This window comes from Emys orbicularis, chromosome 4 (assembly GCF_028017835.1).
Source record: "Emys orbicularis isolate rEmyOrb1 chromosome 4, rEmyOrb1.hap1, whole genome shotgun sequence".
In the NCBI taxonomy this organism is placed as follows: Eukaryota; Metazoa; Chordata; order Testudines; family Emydidae; genus Emys; species Emys orbicularis.
The window spans coordinates 91,622,215-91,642,443 of NC_088686.1; the positions used below are offsets into that span (position 1 = coordinate 91,622,215).

Genomic DNA, 20,229 nt, shown 5'->3' on the forward strand with positions numbered 1-20,229 from the left:
TTTTTTCCCAGTAGAAACTGCTTCAAATTTCTTGCAGTAACAAAGGCTGTCAAATATATAATTTCTATATGACCAATTCCATGATGTTTACAGAAGATATAGGGCCAATATAAATCTGCACAAAAATGCATCAGCACTGGATGTCCTAAAGCAAACAGGGTGCTGGTTGATTATGTCGTTTTAAACATAATTTCAGTTACAGCTGCTCTGAGCAGAATTAAGTGGGCTAGAATTTAAAACAGCAGTGACAGCCCATTTACACTAGTACAGGGGTCAGCAACCTTTCAGAAGTGGTGTGCCGAGTCTTCATTTATTCACTCTAATTTAAGGTTTCGTGTGCCAGTAATATATTTTAACATTTTTAGAAGGTCTCTTTCTATAAGTCTATAATATATAACTAAACTATTGTTGTATGTAAAGTAAATAAGGTTTTTTAAATGTTTAAGAAGCTTCATGTAAAATTAAATTAAAATGCAGAGTCCCCCCGGACCGGTGGCCAGGACCCGGGCAGTGTGAGTGCCACTGAAAATCAGCTTGCGTGCCGCCTTTGGTACGCATGCCGTAGTTTGCCTACCCCTGCATTAGTACTTTCAACGCTGATAATGTTGGTGGTGTTAAATACAGTAGGAAATTCATGAAAGTTTTCCATAGTTCAGAGAGGGCTAGAAGTCAGGGAGGAGGAAGAGCAAGCAAAGAGTGAAAAATCCTTGAGGAATATTTCAGTTTCTATGGGCTGAAAAAGTTTCCATTAATTTAGAGTCAAAGAGCAAAATGAACTCTGCTATCTCAGCTTATTCACCTGCCTCTTCACCCATCTGCACGCGTTGTGGCAGGACTTTGCTACATAAAAGGAACATACATGATAAACCTAACTGCAAAAACCTAACTCAAGGCCATTCAGAGGTAGATGGCATGTCACTCAGCTACATATACTACAATACCCACCTGCTGAAGTGAAAACACAGATTGACAGAGCCAGAAGAGTACCCAGAAGTCACCTACAAGACAGGCCCAACAAAGAAAATAACAGGATGCCACTAGCCGTTACCTTCAGCCCCCAACTAAAACCTCTCCAGTGCATCATCAAAGATCTATAACCTATCCTGAAAGATGATCCCTCACTCTCACAGATCTTGGGTGACAGACCTGTCCTCACTTACAGATAGCCCCCCAACCTGAAGCAAATACTCACCAGCAACCACACACCACAGAACAAAAACACTAACCCAGGAACCTATCCTTGCAACAAAGCCCGATGCCAACTCTGTCCACATATCTACACCATCATAGGACCTGATCACATCAGCCACACCATCAGGGGCTCATTCACCTGCACATTTACCAATGTGATATATGCCATCATGTGCCAGCAATGCCCCTCTGCCATGTACATTGGCCAAACCAGACAGTCTCTACGCAAAAGAATAAATGGTCACAAATCTGACATCAGGAATTATAACATTCAAAAACCAGTAGGAGAACACTTTGAATTGATATGCAAACTAGATACTATCAACTTAGGCTTAAATAGAGACTGGGAATGGCTGAGCCATTACACACATTGAATCTATTTCCTCCATGTTAAGTATCCTCACAGCTTCTTGTCAAACTGTCTTAAATGGGCTATCTTGATTATCACTACAAACGTTTTTTTTCCTCCTGCTGACAACAGTTCATCTTAATTAATTAGCCTCTTAGAGTCGGTTGGGCAACTCCCACCTTTTCATGTTCTCTGTATGTATATAGATCTCCTCACTATATGTTCCATTCTATGCATCCGATGAAGTGGGCTGTAGCCCACGAAAGCTTATGCTCAAATAAATTTGTTAGTCTCTAAGGTGCCACAAATACTCCTGTTCTTCTTGTCACTCAGCAGTTATGTGTAACTATCAGTGCATTACAGGAATTTAAGGGCCTCATGGAAGCCCAAAGCCCACTGAAGTTATTGGAAGGACTTGTTGACTTCAATGGGCTTTGGATCAAGCCCATACTTGTGTGGATGAAGATGTTCTGAGAGTGTCTCCTCAGGACACAAGTTGGTGGGAGTTACTCAGATCCTGCCAGGAGAGCTGAGTAGGAGTACTGTGGGGACAGGTTGGGGGTAGAGAAGGAGGTTTATAATCAAGTCCAAAGAGTTTATTCTGCAGTCAGATTGCAACAGTCAGATCAGGAGGTGTGAACAAGATTTCAGTGTAAATTTGTCAAGTCTATCGTCATCACCAGAAAGGCTGGAATGAAACTTCATGTTTTTAAATGAATGATTTATATTGTGGGAAATATAACAGAGTTTGTATTATTCTTTTTATATAGTTATTTCCTCAACACAAATTTTTATGGTCTGTATAGTACAATCAATTTTTAAGAGAGAATCTCAATTTCCAATGGCAATTCTTGGGTTTGAAGTTAATACAGATAAAAAATAATTTGCCCTTAACTTTTGTAAGGCCCCCAAAGAAAAAACAAACCAAAACAAAAACAAAACACAATATAGTCATTGATAAAAAATTAATTAGTGATGTATTTTAACAAGGGCCAGGCAATTACCACTTCTTTAAGGACCTGAGGAATCTGTGCCGCAGGCATGTTCCTCTGTTTGAGTGATACCAAAAGTGTCCTAGGACAGCGGTTATCAACCAGGGGTCGACAAAGCCCCCGGAGGGAGGGGGGGCAAGTCCCCTCAGCTGAAGCCCAGCTCCCTGTGGGACTAAAGCCCTAGTTCCCCCCATGGGGCCCTGTAGTTTTTATATCATGTTGTGGGGGCCTCAGAAAGAAAAGTTGAGAACTTCTATCCTAGAAGATACATGCTGAAAGAAACATCCATGCCAAATCACTTTCTACATATTCCCTTTGTTTAGGATAGTTCTAATGTCACTCATTCTGAAAAACAAAAACAAACAAACAAAACCAGAAGTTTCTCAGGATCTTAGTCTAGATTTTTCTTTTTTTAAAATAGTGTTAATGTGATATTTTAAAAACAGATGTGCTTTTCTCTTCTTACAAACAAGTTTAAGTTTTTATCAAAATCATTGCGAGTGAAGGTTCCTAATGTCTAATATTTATAGAGTTTAAATTAAATAAATTCAAAATTTTATTTTTCCCCTTCTATTGTTTTCTTTGTTGCTATGATCTATTTTTACCATGTCACTAAATAAGTCTCACAGTGTGAGACATTCCAAGTTGTGTACTATATAAGCATTCCATTGTTTCAAGCATATAGAAGTAAACTACTTTGGTTCTGATCCAGTCTTGATGAGTTAGGTTATATATGAATCACATTTTTCACATACCACCAAAAATTAGCTTGGATCAAATTTTTTTTGGGGGGTGGAGGCGGGGGGAGAAAGAGGAGGGGGAGGAAATGGAGTGGGGAGAAGAGATGAGTGCCAACTTAAAATCTAAAAGGAAGTCCAAAATATGTGCTGAATGTTAGGAAAGTTGGTAAACTCCAGGAATGTGTTCTAAGTGATTCTAGCTTTCCATTCACCTTTAACACAACATAAAACATAGAACATTTCTCTCTAGCCTTCCATCTGAAGACTGCAAGTACTTCAAAACACCAGTGAGTTAAGACACAAAAAACATCTGTGATGTATGTTATACTCATTTTACAGATGGAGAAAACGTGGCACAGAGAGGTTGACATTTGCTCATGGTCACATGATTAGCCAGTGGCACAGGTTAGAAATGAACCCAATGATCCAGCTTTGATTCTATTGCTTTAACCATTCTGCTATGCTTCCCCAACCTGACTGGAAATGCTAATATAGCTTAAACAACAGGACTGCACACACACCAATTAGGAAAAGGAGGCTCACTTAGTTCTGCCACAGTGCTACTATTCAGGAGTAGGTTATTTATAAGAAAACAACAGATGGCTAAAGAAAAAGAAATGCTGGGGTGAGAAGCACTTATTGTGAATATTCTGGGAAAAGATTATACAACTGTTTGATACAACATACCTAGGGGCTGTCAACAACATGCCTCATGTCTAACCATGTACCTTGGCGTTCCTATACACAACGCACGCCCTGTCGTGTTTTATTGCTTAAATGCAGGCATATGTAACCATGAGGAAAATCAAGGTACCAATTACACAAATATGTTTTAATCCTTTAAACCTGAACCATTACCAGACAGTTGGATAAGCAAAATATATACACCACATTTCCAATTAAACATAACATTTAGCAAAAGAGAAATGCATGGAACATGAATCACACTGGTTTACACAAACACAAAAACTATGCATGTCTAAAGACATTAAAGATAAAGAACAAATGTATCTTGTTTTCACAATAAATAGAAAAAAACCTGCATTTCAGTGCCTGTTAATCTACTGTCAAATTTAAGGGAAAATATTCAGAAATATTCACCTCTAAAGCTCTGGCTTGTAAGCGGACACGTAGCTCTCTCTCTTTGCAAATGAACCATTCTTCCCATGGCGAAAGATTATCTGTCAGAGGTGACTGCTTTTTCTTTTCTGTTACATTACAGCTTTCAGCATTACTGAATTACAAATGAGAAATATAAAGGGAAGAATGTTTGGTGGATACTATTTTCAAATCAAATTTATTTCCAAATTAACCAGTGCAACTGACATTAAATAATGACATGTATTTATACCGTGGGTATTCACAACTACATGAAATAAACTCCTTTACTTCTGCAACTCTGTGATAACCTGTAGATACATTTTATTTTTTGGCACTTTTGATTGTCTCACTTTACTCTGCCTATTAGCCCATCTTCTTAAGGACTAATTTTAATGTTCCAAACTATGGAGCAGATTCAAACAGCTACCATTTAACAAGAAAACAAAAAACCTGTTCAAGTGTTTCCTTCCTTCTCCTGAAGTATGGATCAGGGAAAAGCAGGGAGTTAAAATTACATTTGCTATATTCCATCTTTGTTGCTACATTCCATCAGTAACAAGTCCAGTATCTCTCAGCCCTTCACAGCTAGTAATAGATTTTCATGTCCCTTAAAATCCTGGTTTCATGGTACCAAGGCACCTGAACTTTGAGGAGAGACACACACAAACAGTCCTAATAAAAATCCTTTCTAAAACTTTAATAGTTTATTAGAACTTATTTGGGATGCCCCATATAACTCATTCATGTTTTCTTCCCCACTGATGAGTAAGGTAGCCATCCCAACCTCATGCCAATAAAACCTTTATGATAATACCACCATATACACATGCTAGCTCATATGTGAAAATATATGTATATTAGTTTTGATCAAAACAGAGCCTAACTTATAAAATACCAGTGGGCTCATCTGTGAGTTTACATATTTTTCTAGGTTATACAGAAACTTCTCTTCTTTCAGCCAATAAAAATGGAAATACCCCTCCCCACAGCAATTTATGCCAGATTTCTTTGGTGTCTTGCGGACACTTACCTATATTCTTAACATTACTACTGTGAGTAGTCCCATTGATTTAGTATAATGGACATCCAGAAATGCATGCTATAGTAACATTATAAAACCAATTTACTCTATTTAAATAAAGTATATTTAAACATAGCATTCTTTTTCAATATAAAAGGAGTTCTAGGGTCCACAACTTCAGTACTTGTTCTTCATATCTAACAGAATTCTGTCTCATTTATCATGATTAATAACCTATAAAAGGGTAAACGTAAGTATTATTCACAGACAATACTAAACTGAGAACTATTGTAAACATTAGTGAGAGCAGAGAAATATTATAAAGGGAACAGAGTGATTAAACATATGGGTAGAAAATAATGTGAGATTTAACTTGAAAAATGCAAGCTAATAAAATTGGAAGAAAATAATCTAAAATTTAACTATTCAGTTGAGGGGGGCAACCTGAGGAGTCATAGTGAAAGAGACCAGGACAATAGTGGCTGTCATTTGATATAGCAGGAAAAGAGGCCAACAAAATTCTGTGCAGACACATCATTTTGTGGAAGGTGGCAGGGACGATTCTTCAATACAGGACTCTGGTTAAACCGCACCTCCATTATTGCACTCAAGATCAGAAAACGACTGAAAAACTGGAGGACGTTTAGAGCAGAGCTACAAAACTGAGGTGTCATTAGAGGTGGTTTGGGAACAAATTAATAAACTAAACAGTAATAAGTCACTAAGACCAGATTGTATTCACCCAAGAGTTCTGAAGGAACTCAAATGTGAAATTGCAGATCATTTAAATCAGCTTCTGTACCAAAATGACTGGAGGATAGCTAATATGACACCAATTTTTGAAAGGGGCTCCAGAGGTGATCCCTGCAATTACAGGTGAGTAAGCCTGAATTCAGTATCGGGCAAACTGGCTGAAACTATAGTAAAGAACAGAATTGTTAGACACATAGATGAACATAATTTGTTGGGGAAGAGTCAACATGGTTTTTGTAAAGGGAAATCATGCCTCACCAATCTACTAGAATTCTTTGAGGGGAGTCAACAAGCATGTGGACAAGGGGGAATCCAGTGGATATAGTGTACTTAGATTTTCAAAAAGCCTTTGACAAGATCCCTCACCAAGGGTCTTAAGCAAAGTAAGCTGCCACGGGATAAGAGGAAAGGTGCTCTCATGGATTGGTAACTGGTTAAAAGATAGGAAACAAAGGGTAGGAATAAATGTCAGTTTTCAGAATGGAGAGAGGTAAATAGTGATGTCCCCCCAAGGGTCTGTACTGGGCCCAGTCCTATTCAACATATTCATAAATGATCTGGAAAAAGGAGTAAACAGCGAGGTGGCAAAATCTGCAGGTGATACAAAACTACTCAAGATAGTTAAGTCCTGAGCAGACTGCGAAGAGCTATAAAAGGATCTCACAAAACTGGGTGACTGGCCAACAAAATGGCAGATGAAATTCAAGTTGATAAATGCAAAGTAATGTACACTGGAAAACATAATCGCAACTATACATATAAAATGATGGGGTCTAAATTAGCTGTTACCACTCAAGAAAAAGATCTTGGAGTCATTGTGAATAATTCTCTGAAAACATCCACTCAATGTGCAGCGGCAGTCAAAAAAAGCAAACAGAATGATGGGAATCATTAAGAAAGGGATAGATAAGACAAAAATATCATATTGCCTCTATATAAATCCATGGTATGCCCAGATCTTGAATACTGTGTGCAGATGTGGTCGCCCCATCTCAAAAAATATATATTGGAATTAGAAGAGGGTCAGAAAAGGGCAACAAAAACGATTTGGGTATAGAAAGGCTTCCATATGAGAAGAGATTAATAAGACTGGGACTTTTCAGCTTGGAAAAGAGATGACTAAGGGGGGGAATATGATAGAGGTCTATAAAATCATGACTGGTGTAGAGAAAGTAAATAAGGAAGTGTTATTTACTCCTTCTCATAACACAAGAACTAGGGGTCACCAAATAAAATTAATAGGCAGCAGGTTTAAAAACCAAACAAAAGGAAGTGTTTTTTCACACAATGCAGCGTCAACCTCCTTGCCAGAGGATGTTGTGAAGGCCAAGACTATAACAGGGTTCAAAAAAGAATTAGATAAGTTCATGGTCCATCAATGGCTATTAGCCAGGATGGGCAAGGATAGTGTCCCTAGCCTCTATTTGACAGAAGCTGGGATTACCTATTCTGTTCATTCCCTCTGGGACACCTGGCATTGGCCACTGTCGGAAGAAAGGATACTGGGCTAGATGAACCTCTGGTCTGACCGAGTATAGCCATTCTTATGTTACAGGAAAAGTAACATTAAGCAAACATATAGCTTGGTGAATTAGGGAAATAGATATAAGGGTGTAAAAACCAAAACAAAAATTATTTAGGGTGGTAAAAGAGAGACTAACTGTGAGTAAATCAGATCAAGTTAAGCAGAGGAAAATATAGGCTGAATATGATCACGAGCCATTATACTGGTAGGATTGGACTTTCAAAAGGACTCAGCATTAGCCTAATTCTACTCCTATTGACTTCAACCCTCCGTAGTCTCCCAGGAGATGGAGTGGAAGCCATATCTGGGATATTTAGACTATTATAGACCGGATAAAACATATTGGCTGAAAGAAGGGAAGTTTCTGTATAGCCTAAAAAAAAATACATAGAAAACTCACAGATGAACCCACTGGAATTTTATAAGTTAGTTTTAATCATAAGCAAGAATAGTTTGGCAAGCACTTTTGCACTGGCAAGGACAGAGTCTTTTCCATCTTTAAGACTCACAAATAAAGAATTCCCAAAACATTAGCCACTAATGTGTCAAATCCAAAGCAATTTTGAATAGTGTATTTTGTTAAAGTACTGAGCTTTTGCCTGAAAACATCAGGCTCACCTTACAAAAACACCCTTTGTAACAAAACAAATTGATGTAATGGAATCGGAAACAGGGATGCAGTAATCTTAAAATTCAATGATTTTTATTTTATTTTGCCACCTAAACATGCTGTATTCTGTACTGTCTACCAGTTGTGATTCATTATCAGCTAATGATTTTGTGACACGGATGAGCTGAATACTGCTTGCCGATGTCTGAATCACGTAAAAGTTCGATAGAAAGTCACAGGACCACTTTCTGAAGTAATAGAACAGTGGTTTTCAACCTGTGGTCTGCAGACCTCTGGGGGTCCGCAGATTATGTGTAAGGGGTGTGCGGAAGGTGATTATGAATTAAGTCTCAGATCCCAGAAAAGGCATTCCATTTTCTCTGATCAAAAGTATGTGAATACCCCCACCTACAGGTCAAAACCTGGAAATGTTGTCGTTACTATAAAAGCCCATAGTTTAGCGCCCTTACTCACATTGAATCAAATGCCATGCCGAGCATGTACAACATTTATAGTTGAATTCTGTTCAGCCAGTTTTCAGTGTAAGACTTCTATGGTTGGGGTCCATGGACCAGAGGTTGAATTTCCAAAGGAGCAGGCACCTCCATTTGAAACTTTGTGGGGATCCACAAATGAAAAAAGGATGAAAACCACTGTGCCAGAACATTCAGTACTATGCATTATTCTGAAGAAAAACAAGTCAGGGAGTTCTGAAAGGACCACAATCCTTAGTGAGAATTTATATTAGATTAACTCCCTAACTCAAGTTATATGTATTGAGTCAGAAGAACTGAAATTTGATTAATAGAAAGTTTAGTGACTTTTATTAACAGTAGATTCACTAAGTCAATATATCAGAGTAAACCTATCAAGATGCATGCTGAAAGTAAGTGACCCAAGATCATAGGTGGAGCTAGCAGTAACACCTATAACTAAGGTTGCCTAGCACTTTCCTTTATAAAACTTTGCCATGCTTTAATTGTTTGAGCTGAAATTTCCCATGAGTGTCTGCCCCCCCCCCTTTTTTTTTTTTTTATAATTTCAACATCTGTTTAAGAAATTGAGATTAGGGAAAAATAAATTGTTTTACCAATGTTTAAAGATTTTTAAATGTTTCATTCAGAAGCTCCAGAGCCACCATGCTTTGGAGCAGGGACTTGAAATTTGGCCAGGTTGGCAGGAGGCTAAAGAGGTAGGTGCCTTTTGCAGTTCCTGTGAGAATCCACCCAAATTTCGTGGTGTTATAAGTGTCTGAAAATTGCCATATGTACGTGCTCAGTACTGTTCTGTCCCGAGCGTGTTCCAGCCTGGGACTGAGCAGGGACTGTGATGGGATGTCTTCGCCCCACACTAACAAGCAGAGGTTGAGGACACTGTGGCAACAAGAGGGTTAAAGAAGCTTGTGAATCCAGATGACCCCACCCTGCTATATTTGCAGCTAATATCAGGCATGGAACGGGGAGCTAAAAGAGGGAGAGCTAGGCCACTCCAGGGCTGACCAGGAAGGAGAGAACTATGCTACTTCTTTGACAAGGGAAGCTTGGGTCCAGCCAAGAGCCTAAGGCAGCTTGCTAGCTGGGTGAACCATTTGGTGAATAGGATGACTAAGCCCAGGAAAACCAACCAAAAGGGACTAGATGCCCAGAGACACGTCTGAAGCAGACAAGCAAGAGTCCTTACAACAAACCTACAGATAATACTGATTCTGAAGTTTAGGAGTTTTTGGACTCTGACACCCTAGAAAGGGTAAGGGCTTGAGCACGCGAGGGCTAAGGCACCAGACTCCATAATCTGCAAGAGGTGATGCTGAGGGACCTACAGTGGTGTGAGTCATGCTCTGACTAGCCAGAAGAGGTTGCTGCTCAGACAACCTGGTTACAAGGACTTTTTCTGCAATGGCATTCACAGCTGCCAGGGATTGCTGTAGTAACGGGCATGGGAACTGAGACCCGTAGAACAGTTTCTTTTGCTCTCTCAATATTCCCCCAGCTGGTGTTCAGGCAGCATGAAGGAGACAGTAGCTTGACATGGAGGCTAAGGAACAGAGGTACTTGGACAAGCTGGTGGATGGGTAATGGAAAGAGGAACAAGAACAGGAGTAAAGTGAAACCGGGACCTGAGAACTTCCCTCAGGGCTCTAAAGATGCCTTGAAGGGGGACTGGGCCAAGCTTTATCAAGTAAAGTGCTATGTTTACCATTCTTTTTGTCTCAGTCCTCTTGAACCTGGAGAAGTTTTCCTGGAGTCATTATCTTATAGATAAAGTAGGATGAAAGTTCTATGCAGAAATTCATAATTAGATGTTTAATGCTTCCTTGCTAGGTACTTTATATTTTCGTCTCTCAAGTGAAAATGATTACTGGTATCCAAGCAAGCTTTTGAGACTCATGCATAAGAGCTGAAGAGACTCATTTATTTGAAAGAGAGTCCCAAATTTTACAGAACCATACTGTCTAGCACACGATTTTGACTAGTGTCTTGCTAACTGTGCCTATTCTTAGCCAAGGTGTAGATCTGGTATGCTTTTCATTGGAAAGTGTCCTGGCTGCTACGTCTTCTCAGCCACCTTTTGAGGAATGTGACAGATTATTCACCACAACCCTGTTCCCAACCACTGGGGTGGGGAGAGGAAAGAAAAACAGATGGGGAGGGAAGAATTATTTGAAGAAAGGGAACAACTAAAGAACGAGAAATGGGGAGTCCAAAACCCTGGAAGCCAACGCTGGTACAATTGATACACCTCAAATCCCTGTGTTGGGTAGTAGTTTTATGTATTTGAGAGAAAATATCTTCTAACTCTCAAAGCACATTCAAAAAGTAGGCAAGTATCATTCCCTTTTAATAAAGGAAACTGAGGCACGTAGAGATTAATAACATTTCCAAAGAGTGGATGTTTACAGTCCCAAATCCATTGTCTAGGCAGCTACAGAAGTGATCTGATATTCAGAGATGAAATACCAAGGACCTGAGACTCCCACTGACCTGAAAAAAAATGGAAATTATAACTTCTCACTACCTCAAAGTTAGATTGCCTTCATTAGGTGACTACATAAGTATTTGGCTGTCTAACTTTCTACACCCACGTTCGAAAGTTTTGTCTTAAGTGGTAAGGGCAAAGTCACACATCAGTGATGGAGATGAGAACAGACCCCAGGAGTCTTGGCTCCTGGTGCTACCTACTGGACCCAGCTGCTTCTATTATAGCAAAGGCAGCCAGGGAATGGGAGTACATGCAGATTACCTATTGTGTTTATTCCTCTTGAAGGTTCTTTCCCCCCTAGCTGATAGTGCCGCTTCCTCCCTATCCTCCTCCTCCTTCTCCTCCTCATTGCAGCTCTGGAAGCTCTGATGGTAAATGGGGGAGAGCAAGGAGTAAGTGGAGGAGCTCAAACGCTGCTCATCCTCAGAGCTGGTTGGGGATGGAGGGCTGGAGTGGGCGACCCTCCTCCTACTCCTGGGCCGAGCACTGAGCATGGAGGCAGTAAGTACCTGTCAGGAGAAGTTAAGAGGACAAGGGCAGTGCCCGTTCATAGGCCTGTCACCAATGGATCTTGCCCTTAAGCTAGGCCCCCACCATTAGCCAAAATCCTCAGCCCTTCCATCCTCCTATCTACTACTCTGCCAAGCCACAATCCCCCGCCCCCAGCTCCCAACCCACAGGCCCCCACCCTCTAGCCCCGCCCCCAGCTCCCAACCCACAGGCCCCCACCCTCTAGCCCCACCCCCAGCTCCCAACCCACAGGCCTTGCCATCCCCGGCCTCCCAAACCACCCCCCCGCCCATACTCCTGCCTCCAGTCCCATCAGCGCCCTCCCCGAACCCCGCCACCCCCCAGCCCAGCGCTAATTGTCGCGAGGCGAGGATAGGGCCGCTCTACCTGGGACTGCCGCTTTGAAACTCGCAGCGTCGGCTCCGCGCTCCCATCGGCCCCCGGGGCACCGCCCGCTCCGCCAATCACCGCCCGCAACGGGTTCCATGGCAACGGGGACGCTTCAACCGTGCGCGACGTCTCCTGCCGCCCTACCTCCCGCCAGCCAATCCCCTGCTCCCGCCGCTCCCCTCCCTTCCGCCCCCCTCGCTGCCCCCTCCCAGCCGTGGTGCCTCTCGGGCGGGCACTGCCCCGTGCCAGCCGCCCGGCCTCCCCCGGCGCGCAGCAGAAGGGTGCCGGGGCGGGGCGGGGCGAGCGAGCAGGTCGCTCAGTCACTGGGGCGTTGGGTCAGTGACTGAAGTGGAGGCTCCTCTTCAAATTCCTTCGCCCCCGACATGCTGTGTGAGAATTGTATCCACACGGCTGAAGGTTATAAGGGAGCTGCCTTCTTTCAGGCCCTATCTACAAGACTTATGCAGCTGAACACATCATCATGGACCTAGGCACCTATGGAGCGTGATTTTCTAGGCACTCAAAGGCTAAGTACTCTGACAATATTGCAATGCGTAAGTCCCGTCATGGATCCCACCCTGTAAGTACAAGGGTAGGTATTAAATTTGTACAAACCACTTTATTCACCACTGAAATGCAGCCAAATCTGGACTGCAATGCTACAGACACTTAAAAGCAAACAGCTTTTAATGACAAATAACCTGATCTTGCAAAAGCTTACTTCACATGTGAGTAGTTCCATTGTAAAGTATGTGCATAGAAGTTTGCAGGATTTGGGCCAAAGATGGTATTAATCTGAAATAGGGAGAATTTAGAAAAAGTAATTATCAAAATTGGAGTTTGACAAAGATAGGGGAGTTATGCTGCCAGGATTTACTCCCTCTACCCATGCAGAGTCTCATGACTACCTACAATTGGCAATTGTAAAGCCAGAGATTTTCCTCTTGAGTCACCCCATCATTATGCTTAGTTTTCCCTTTGCCTTTTGAAAAATAGTTGCATGTCAAATACATTTGTATATCAGGAAAATAAAACCACAGCTTTCTCAAAAGGAATCTAGACTATAATGAAAACTGTCCCCTTTGGGCCTATCTGGACACGACCCTTCTCTCTTGCTTCTTTAGTCTATTTCAGTGAAAGTTCCAGGTTGCAATGCATTTGGACTTTCAACCCACACCACTTCCAGCCACATCACCATTAAAAATTCTGAGATTTTGGGGCAGTTGTGAAATCTCTTAAACCCGATTCTTAAACCAAAAGCCCTTCCTGCCTGAAGATTCCCATCACTGCCAGGCACAGAACTCTCCAAGGGGGCCCAGGTTACCTCAGAGGCAACTCATCTCCATTCCACGTTGGTATGGGCAGATCTGGGCACAGAGCACCCCCTCCACGTGTGGATCTGTGGAACCTGAACTGTTTAATCTCTCTTTTAAATGTTCATATCCTGTTCTAGTGTCATTTGATCTCAAAATGAAAGAGAAGGTGCAGGAAAAAAATCAAGTAATTCCTTACCAATTTCTTTAGACATATTTCTGCATTAACACTGCTCTGCCATGTGCTTACCAGAGAATTGGAAACTGAGTAACAGTTGCAGGATAATGGAATTTTTTGCAGTCCGTTTAGTCCACTGGTGATACAAAAGAGCCAGAATCTTCAGCTATTGTAAATCAGCACAGCTCCATGATTTGGTCCAAGATACTCATTACGGGTGGGGGCAGAGTTTCACGATCTGGTTTGATCCTGCAATACACTGAGACATATTTCCTGCACAAGGACTGTAGGATTGGGCCCCAATGTATTTTAACTTGAACACAACGGTAACAGAATGTCAGTAAATACGACTTCTTGGCATTGGTAGGGTACCACAACATTCAGAACGTCACAAGGGGAATATTAAACTAGGGTTGCCGTCCATTTCATCTTTATTGTTAAAATATATTTTTCAAAGAAACAGAGTTTATGCAATTTTTGGTCATCGAGCCTGTCCCCCTGTCAATGCAAGATTGTTCCATATAATGTATTTTCTAGTAATTTATGTAATTTAGTTTTAAATATGTCACACACTTCCACCACTTCCCTTGGGAGACTATTTCACACTCTAGCAGATCTAATTCTCAAGAATTATTTTTCCTAATATGCAGGTTTTATTTTCCCTTTCTTAATTACATCCCTTTACTACTAGCTATACTCCCTTTGGACTACCTTAAATAATTTCTTCTCCTGATGTTTTTACCCATTAAATATTCATAAAATTAGGGTCCAGTTGTATTCCCAGGTACTCCTCTGAGACAGGATTGGGCACTTACGTTTCAGCATAATTGTCTCTTAGTCATGCTATACATATATAGCACTTTAATCTTTCCTCATAAATCAGTTCTTCCTTGTTGCTCTTCTGTGAACTCTTCAGTTTGTCAATATGTTTACTGTATTGATGTGCCAAGAATTAAGTGTAATATTTTTAGATTAGATCACACCAAAGCTGTATTGAGAGTGATTGTTATCTCTCTACTCCATGAGGTATATGCCTCTATATATGCAGGAAAATATTCCAATGGCCCTTTCTGCTACCAACCATCAGACTTAGTTTTTTCAACATTACTCCTTTCCACATTTCCACCTCCAACTGAATCTGTTTCAGCTCTTTCCCCCCAAATTTACTAACAAGGTGAATTTTCTGTCATTGTGTTTGTGTTTCTAATCTCAGTGTCACTTCGTTGTTTAGCAAATTTCAGAGGATGAGTTTAACATGCCTATAATTGAAGGAAGTGATAGGAAACAAGCATTTGAATGGTCTAATAGTGATGGTTCCAGGGGTACCCAGGACTGAGAGTCACCTTGTTAGGTACCTGCCTGCAGGAAGGGAGATTTAACTGGGTGTCAGCAACCTAACCCCACCAGCCTTTAACCCACCAAAAACATCTCCTCTGGACTCTGCCAGTCCTTAGTTTGCCAACAACATAGGTACACCCCATTCCCCAAACCCCTTTGAAGTGTCCTTGTGACAGGGGACAATTCACCTCTTGTGAGTGTCTCCGGTGGGCAGGGTGTGATACTGCACTCTTACCTGGTCCTGGCACCCCTTGTAGGTTGTTGGTCCTGCTAGGTGGGTCTTAAGGGCTTTTCCCTCAATTTGCTCATAAAACTTACAGCTATTGCCTTAATGCAGAGCTGTAATTAAATCTCATGTTTCAGGGCTACAGCCAGCATTCTGCAGGGATCAGGAAAGAATCTTTTCCCCCCAAAGCACAATTGACCAGATGTATTGTGGATTGTACTTTGGTGTTTTTCCACCTTCCCCTGAAGCATCAGAGATTTGCCACAGCTGGAGATGGGATATTGGGCAGCGTGGGCCACTGGTCTGAAATGGTGGAGAGAATTCTCTTTTTTAGAAGCTTGGCTGATATGTCTTGCTCAGACGTTCAGGATCAAAGTGGTTGCCCAATTTGGGATTGTGAAGGAATTTGCCTCCAAGTCAGATTGGCTAGGACCTTGGGGTTTTTTTTCATTGTCTGCTGCAGCAGCATGCAGTGAGGATCACATGCTAAGATCATCCAGACATTTTACCTTATCTATTCCCTGCCATTGCAGGGGCCTCAGGTATTGGTGGCACCTTGGTCTCTCCTGTTTTCTTCCTATGGCACACAACAGTTTAGACTCCTGAGGACTGAAATGCTTTAGTCTACCTAAAGTCATTGGGCTCAATATAGAAATATTTGGTGAAATTTAATGGCCTGTGATATAAAAGGTAGCCAGACTAGATTATCTAATGGTTCCTTCTGGCCTGTAGCTCTATGAAATTTACAAAATAATCATTGAAATGTAGCTGTAATGATAATTTAAGGCCTGATCTTCATCTAAAACTCATGTCCAACCTTGGTACATCACTTGGGTGTGTGAAAAATTCACATCCTGAGAGACACAGGTAAGTCGACCTAAGTCCCAGTACAGACACCGCTAGAATTCTTCTGTCAACCTAGCTACTGCCTCCTGAAGGCATGGTTTAACTACAATGATGGAAAAACCCTTCTCTGTTGCTGTATCAAGTATCTACACTCAGGCACTACAGCGCTGTTGCTGTGCCGCTGTTGCATCTGTGATACAGACATACCCTAAATCCCTGTTCCAGGAGGCATTCACTAAGGAGACGTCTCTTTTGGCGATGTGATTATGTTATGTCTTTTTGTTGACTAGTGGACTTTGACTCAAACCCTATAAGATCAGGCTGCTTATTACTTACATATCTTTTCTATTGCTTATTTTTTAATATTTACAAATTTTTAATTACAACTACCGAAAGTTACACCTAGAAAAACTGAAAAAGTCCTTATTAGATACTAGAAAATATATGCTACTAAATAATCGTACACAAAATAACAATTAAGAAAAAAACCTTCCTGTGAATAAGGGAAGAAAGGGGAAATAAACAGGCAACTAAAATATTTATGAATAACAGCATTTATTACCATGTTGACACTTGGAATGATAATAAAGACATTAAATTGTTATAAAAAATAAACCCTTTCTTATTCTAATAGCATAAAAAATTAAAAATATGATAAGTAGGCATTAATCTCATTCCTAGATCATGATGATTTACACACAGGAGAAGTAGTCAATTTAGACTAAAAAAATTTTTTGGCTGAGTTTCATATGTATTAATCCTTATTTAAACTTGCAATTTTGCAGATTAAAAAAAACAGGCTATCTGTATACCATTTCAAGACTCAGACATTATAGCATTCATATTTTCTTTCTGTGGATCTGTCTGATGTGAAGAATCAATATATAGACTTCCCAATTAACCAAAATCTTGTTTCTGAATTATCATGCAAGTTAACAAAAATGGAGGGAAAAGATATCATAGTTCATCATATTTCACCAAAAGCAGCATCAAGTTAAAATAATGTAGACAATTTATTCTTAGCTGTATCTGATAAAAGGAAACATTAAATTCACATTTTATATTGTTTTCAATAGATTCTCAATACCAGGAAGTATATCTAAATCTTGAAAATCTTCTTCTAAATCTTCTCAATACCACATCTAAAAATTTTAAACTCCATATATTCCATTTTTTGACTGTCCATATATTTTGGCATAAAATTATGCTGTCTAATCTGTTAATTTTCACCACCCTCAGACAAATCTACAGATTTAGTATTTGGTCTTTAAATCTGCAGAGTTTCCCAACAAAGGGAGGAACAGCAGTCCTTTGAGCCAGAGAGAAACACCTGGCTTCATACCCATCACCCGAGCAGACCAGGCTCTGATGGGCCCACTCTGCAAGTGTCTACCTTCGTGAAGATGTATTGGCTGCTTTTAGTTCTTTTTGGTCATATTTTTCCAGAGGCTGTGGAATTTTGGGGACCTTAATTATAGTGTGTTTTAGCATTCCTCATTTTTCCACACGGATATATTTAAAACTTCTTTCCATTGCAATGGGAGTAGCCTAAAGATGGGGAGAATTTCTTTCTTCTGTGGGAAAATTCTGAAGGAATCTGTATGAATATTCAGAGTGAAATCCTGGTCCCACTGAAATCAATGGCAAGACTCCCATTGACTTCAGTGGGTCAGGATTTCATCTGCAGTAAAAAAAAAATCCATGGCACAGAGTCTCAGAGCCCAAGTCAATTGACTTGTACTTGGGCTGCAGGGCTAAAAGTTGCAATGTAGACGTTCAGGCCTAGGCTGCATCCTGGCTCTGAGAGGCATCCCCCTTGTGGGCTCCAGCCCGAGCCCCAGTGTCTATGCTGAAATTTTTAGCTGCACAGTCTGAGCCCAAGTTGGCTGACCCCCAGCTGTGGCCATGCCCCAGGTCTTTTATTACAACGTAGATGTACCCTCAGTCTGTATGCTCATGCCAAATTTGTCTCATTGTTTTTAGCATTATTTAGAGGTCACTATCAATCAGTCAACCGTGTGGCCCTTTTTTCCCTTTGCAACAAGTCTTCACTTGAATGATCATCTAATTGGAGTAAAATCTCCAAACAACAATATTGTTCATTTTTTTAGAACAGATCATATGGTTAGATTGAGCATTTCAGAGGAAAATGCAGGTAGTGCCTTGTGGCTTGGCAACCCAATGAAACATCATATTTTGATATAGTAGAACTCTGCTTATCTACCCAGAAACAAGATAGTCTACTCTATCCCCAACTCAAAACAAAGATTTTATAGTAAATGCAGCTGTATATTTCATTTACAAAATCTATTACATCTCATTTCATATAAAATACCTTTAATACGTTAAAACAAACTTGTCCACATCTAAGTCGTTATGGTGTATGAATGCCTCTACAATTTACAAAAAACAGTATGATGCAATATCCTCTCTTTTAAATTTTTTTCATTTACTCAATTAATTTTATAAAATTTAGTCATTAGCAACAGGTGTCTCAGTCTTTAGTGGAAATTAATAAGATTCTACTGTATATACTGTATATAATAAAAACCTCCAGCCAAAAAAAATAATAAAAAAATTGAAACTTGGAAGCTAGCAGTAAGAGATCAAAGCACCTAGACAATTAAAAAAATATAATTAAATTGAGAGTATGGTATTTGAGATATGGATAAGCTTCTGAAGAAAACTATACATATTTTGGTTAATTAAAAAGTATTAGCCTGCAAATTAGAACAAAAGGCTGGTAAAAAACTGTTCAATAAAGTCAAAAGAAGTGAGAGAAGTTAGACATAAGGATTTGTGTACAATTTTGATAAAAGTATTTATAATTACAAAATTGAACATACAGGAGATTCAGCTGGAAGGGTGCAGCTAGAACTGAAAATTTAAGGGATGTAACTGACAACTTGAGACTTGTGTATGAAAATGTATATCACTTAAACTGCAAAAATGGCCCTACATCAGAAAACAACATTTGTACACGACAGATTGAATTCTGCAGGTTAAACTAGTGTTTGAGATTATTTTTGTTTAAACGCATAATACAAAAACCCATTTTTGTCTTTGATCTATGTTAATATTTTAAATGTTCTTAGAAAAGCATGGGCTTGCAGACGTTACTCATGTAAAACTTCCATTAAAGGAATAACTGCATAAAGTCTGGACCCCCAATTACAGATTTTAAACTCCAGGTGATCACTCATGCACAACAGCAAACTGCCAAAATATTTGAAGTAACTGATTTCAGTAAGCACCCAAAATGGGAATGCCTATTTTTTTTTTTTGCCTTTTAATACATTTCTTTTTAAAACAAATAAAACTAACTAAAAAGTGAACATAAAATCTTATTTCTAAGTGGAGACCTTATTACATAAAAGATTTAGCAGTTTCTTTCTTCAGTATCCTCCTATGACAGTCTAAACAAAGGTACCCCCCACCGGCAGGAGACAAGAAAAATAGCCAAAGTTCTCGTAGTGTCACTACACCTATAGAATGTGATGGATAGATGACCCAGCTCAATTGTTTTCCTGCATCTTGCATATCGGGTGAGTTCTTTCTGGCAGGCTAGGTTCCATTTTCTTTGTGGGACTTCTCTCCAGTGCTCGTATTTGGCAGGATTTAGAAAAAAACTCATCTTTGCTGTGAGGATGGTTTTAAGTCTCTCTCAAAGTAACAGGAAGGGTTAGAAAATCAGGTGATCTGTCTGTTCTGTTTCCTGCAGTAACCAAGAAGGGTTTAATTTTCTAGGATTTCAAATTACTTTAAGTTCAAAACTGCAGTCAGGAAGCTATTGTTATCAGGAGAAACCTTCAGGAACATTAATTCTGTAAGTAATTTTTACTTGACTGAAAAAAGTAAGTTACTCACTAGAACTATGTCAGACACCCATGTATCATTATATTCCCCTCTTCATATCATGGGGAATAGGGGAGCCACAAGATGCCACTTTTGGTGGGTGGATGCTGACAGCTGTATTCTCTGTTGGTGGTTTTTCCTGTACCTACCCTGTGGTTGTTCTAGCATTGAGCATTACTACTTCAACTAACTTGTGAGACATAGGACATTGTTGAAAGGCCTTTCCTACCGTTTAACTGGATTTCTCCAAGTTCTCCTGTGCAAGCCCACACCTGCCACCTTTATCTTGTGTTGGTAGAGTTGGGCCCCAGC

General features: G+C 40.2%; 1 protein-coding gene across 1 annotated transcript in view; it reads right to left on the reverse strand.

The window, feature by feature from the left end:
* Positions 1–12,205, reverse strand: part of CCDC34 (coiled-coil domain containing 34) — a 28,584-nt gene extending 16,379 nt beyond the window's left edge. Inside the window, exons 1-2 of the mRNA XM_065404357.1 lie at positions 12,159–12,205; positions 4,374–4,506 (exon numbers count right to left, since the gene is read on the reverse strand). Coding sequence (XP_065260429.1) covers positions 4,374–4,506; positions 12,159–12,205 — 180 coding nt within the window. The remainder of the gene's footprint in view (positions 1–4,373; positions 4,507–12,158) is intronic.
* Positions 12,206–20,229: the final 8,024 nt, after the last annotated feature.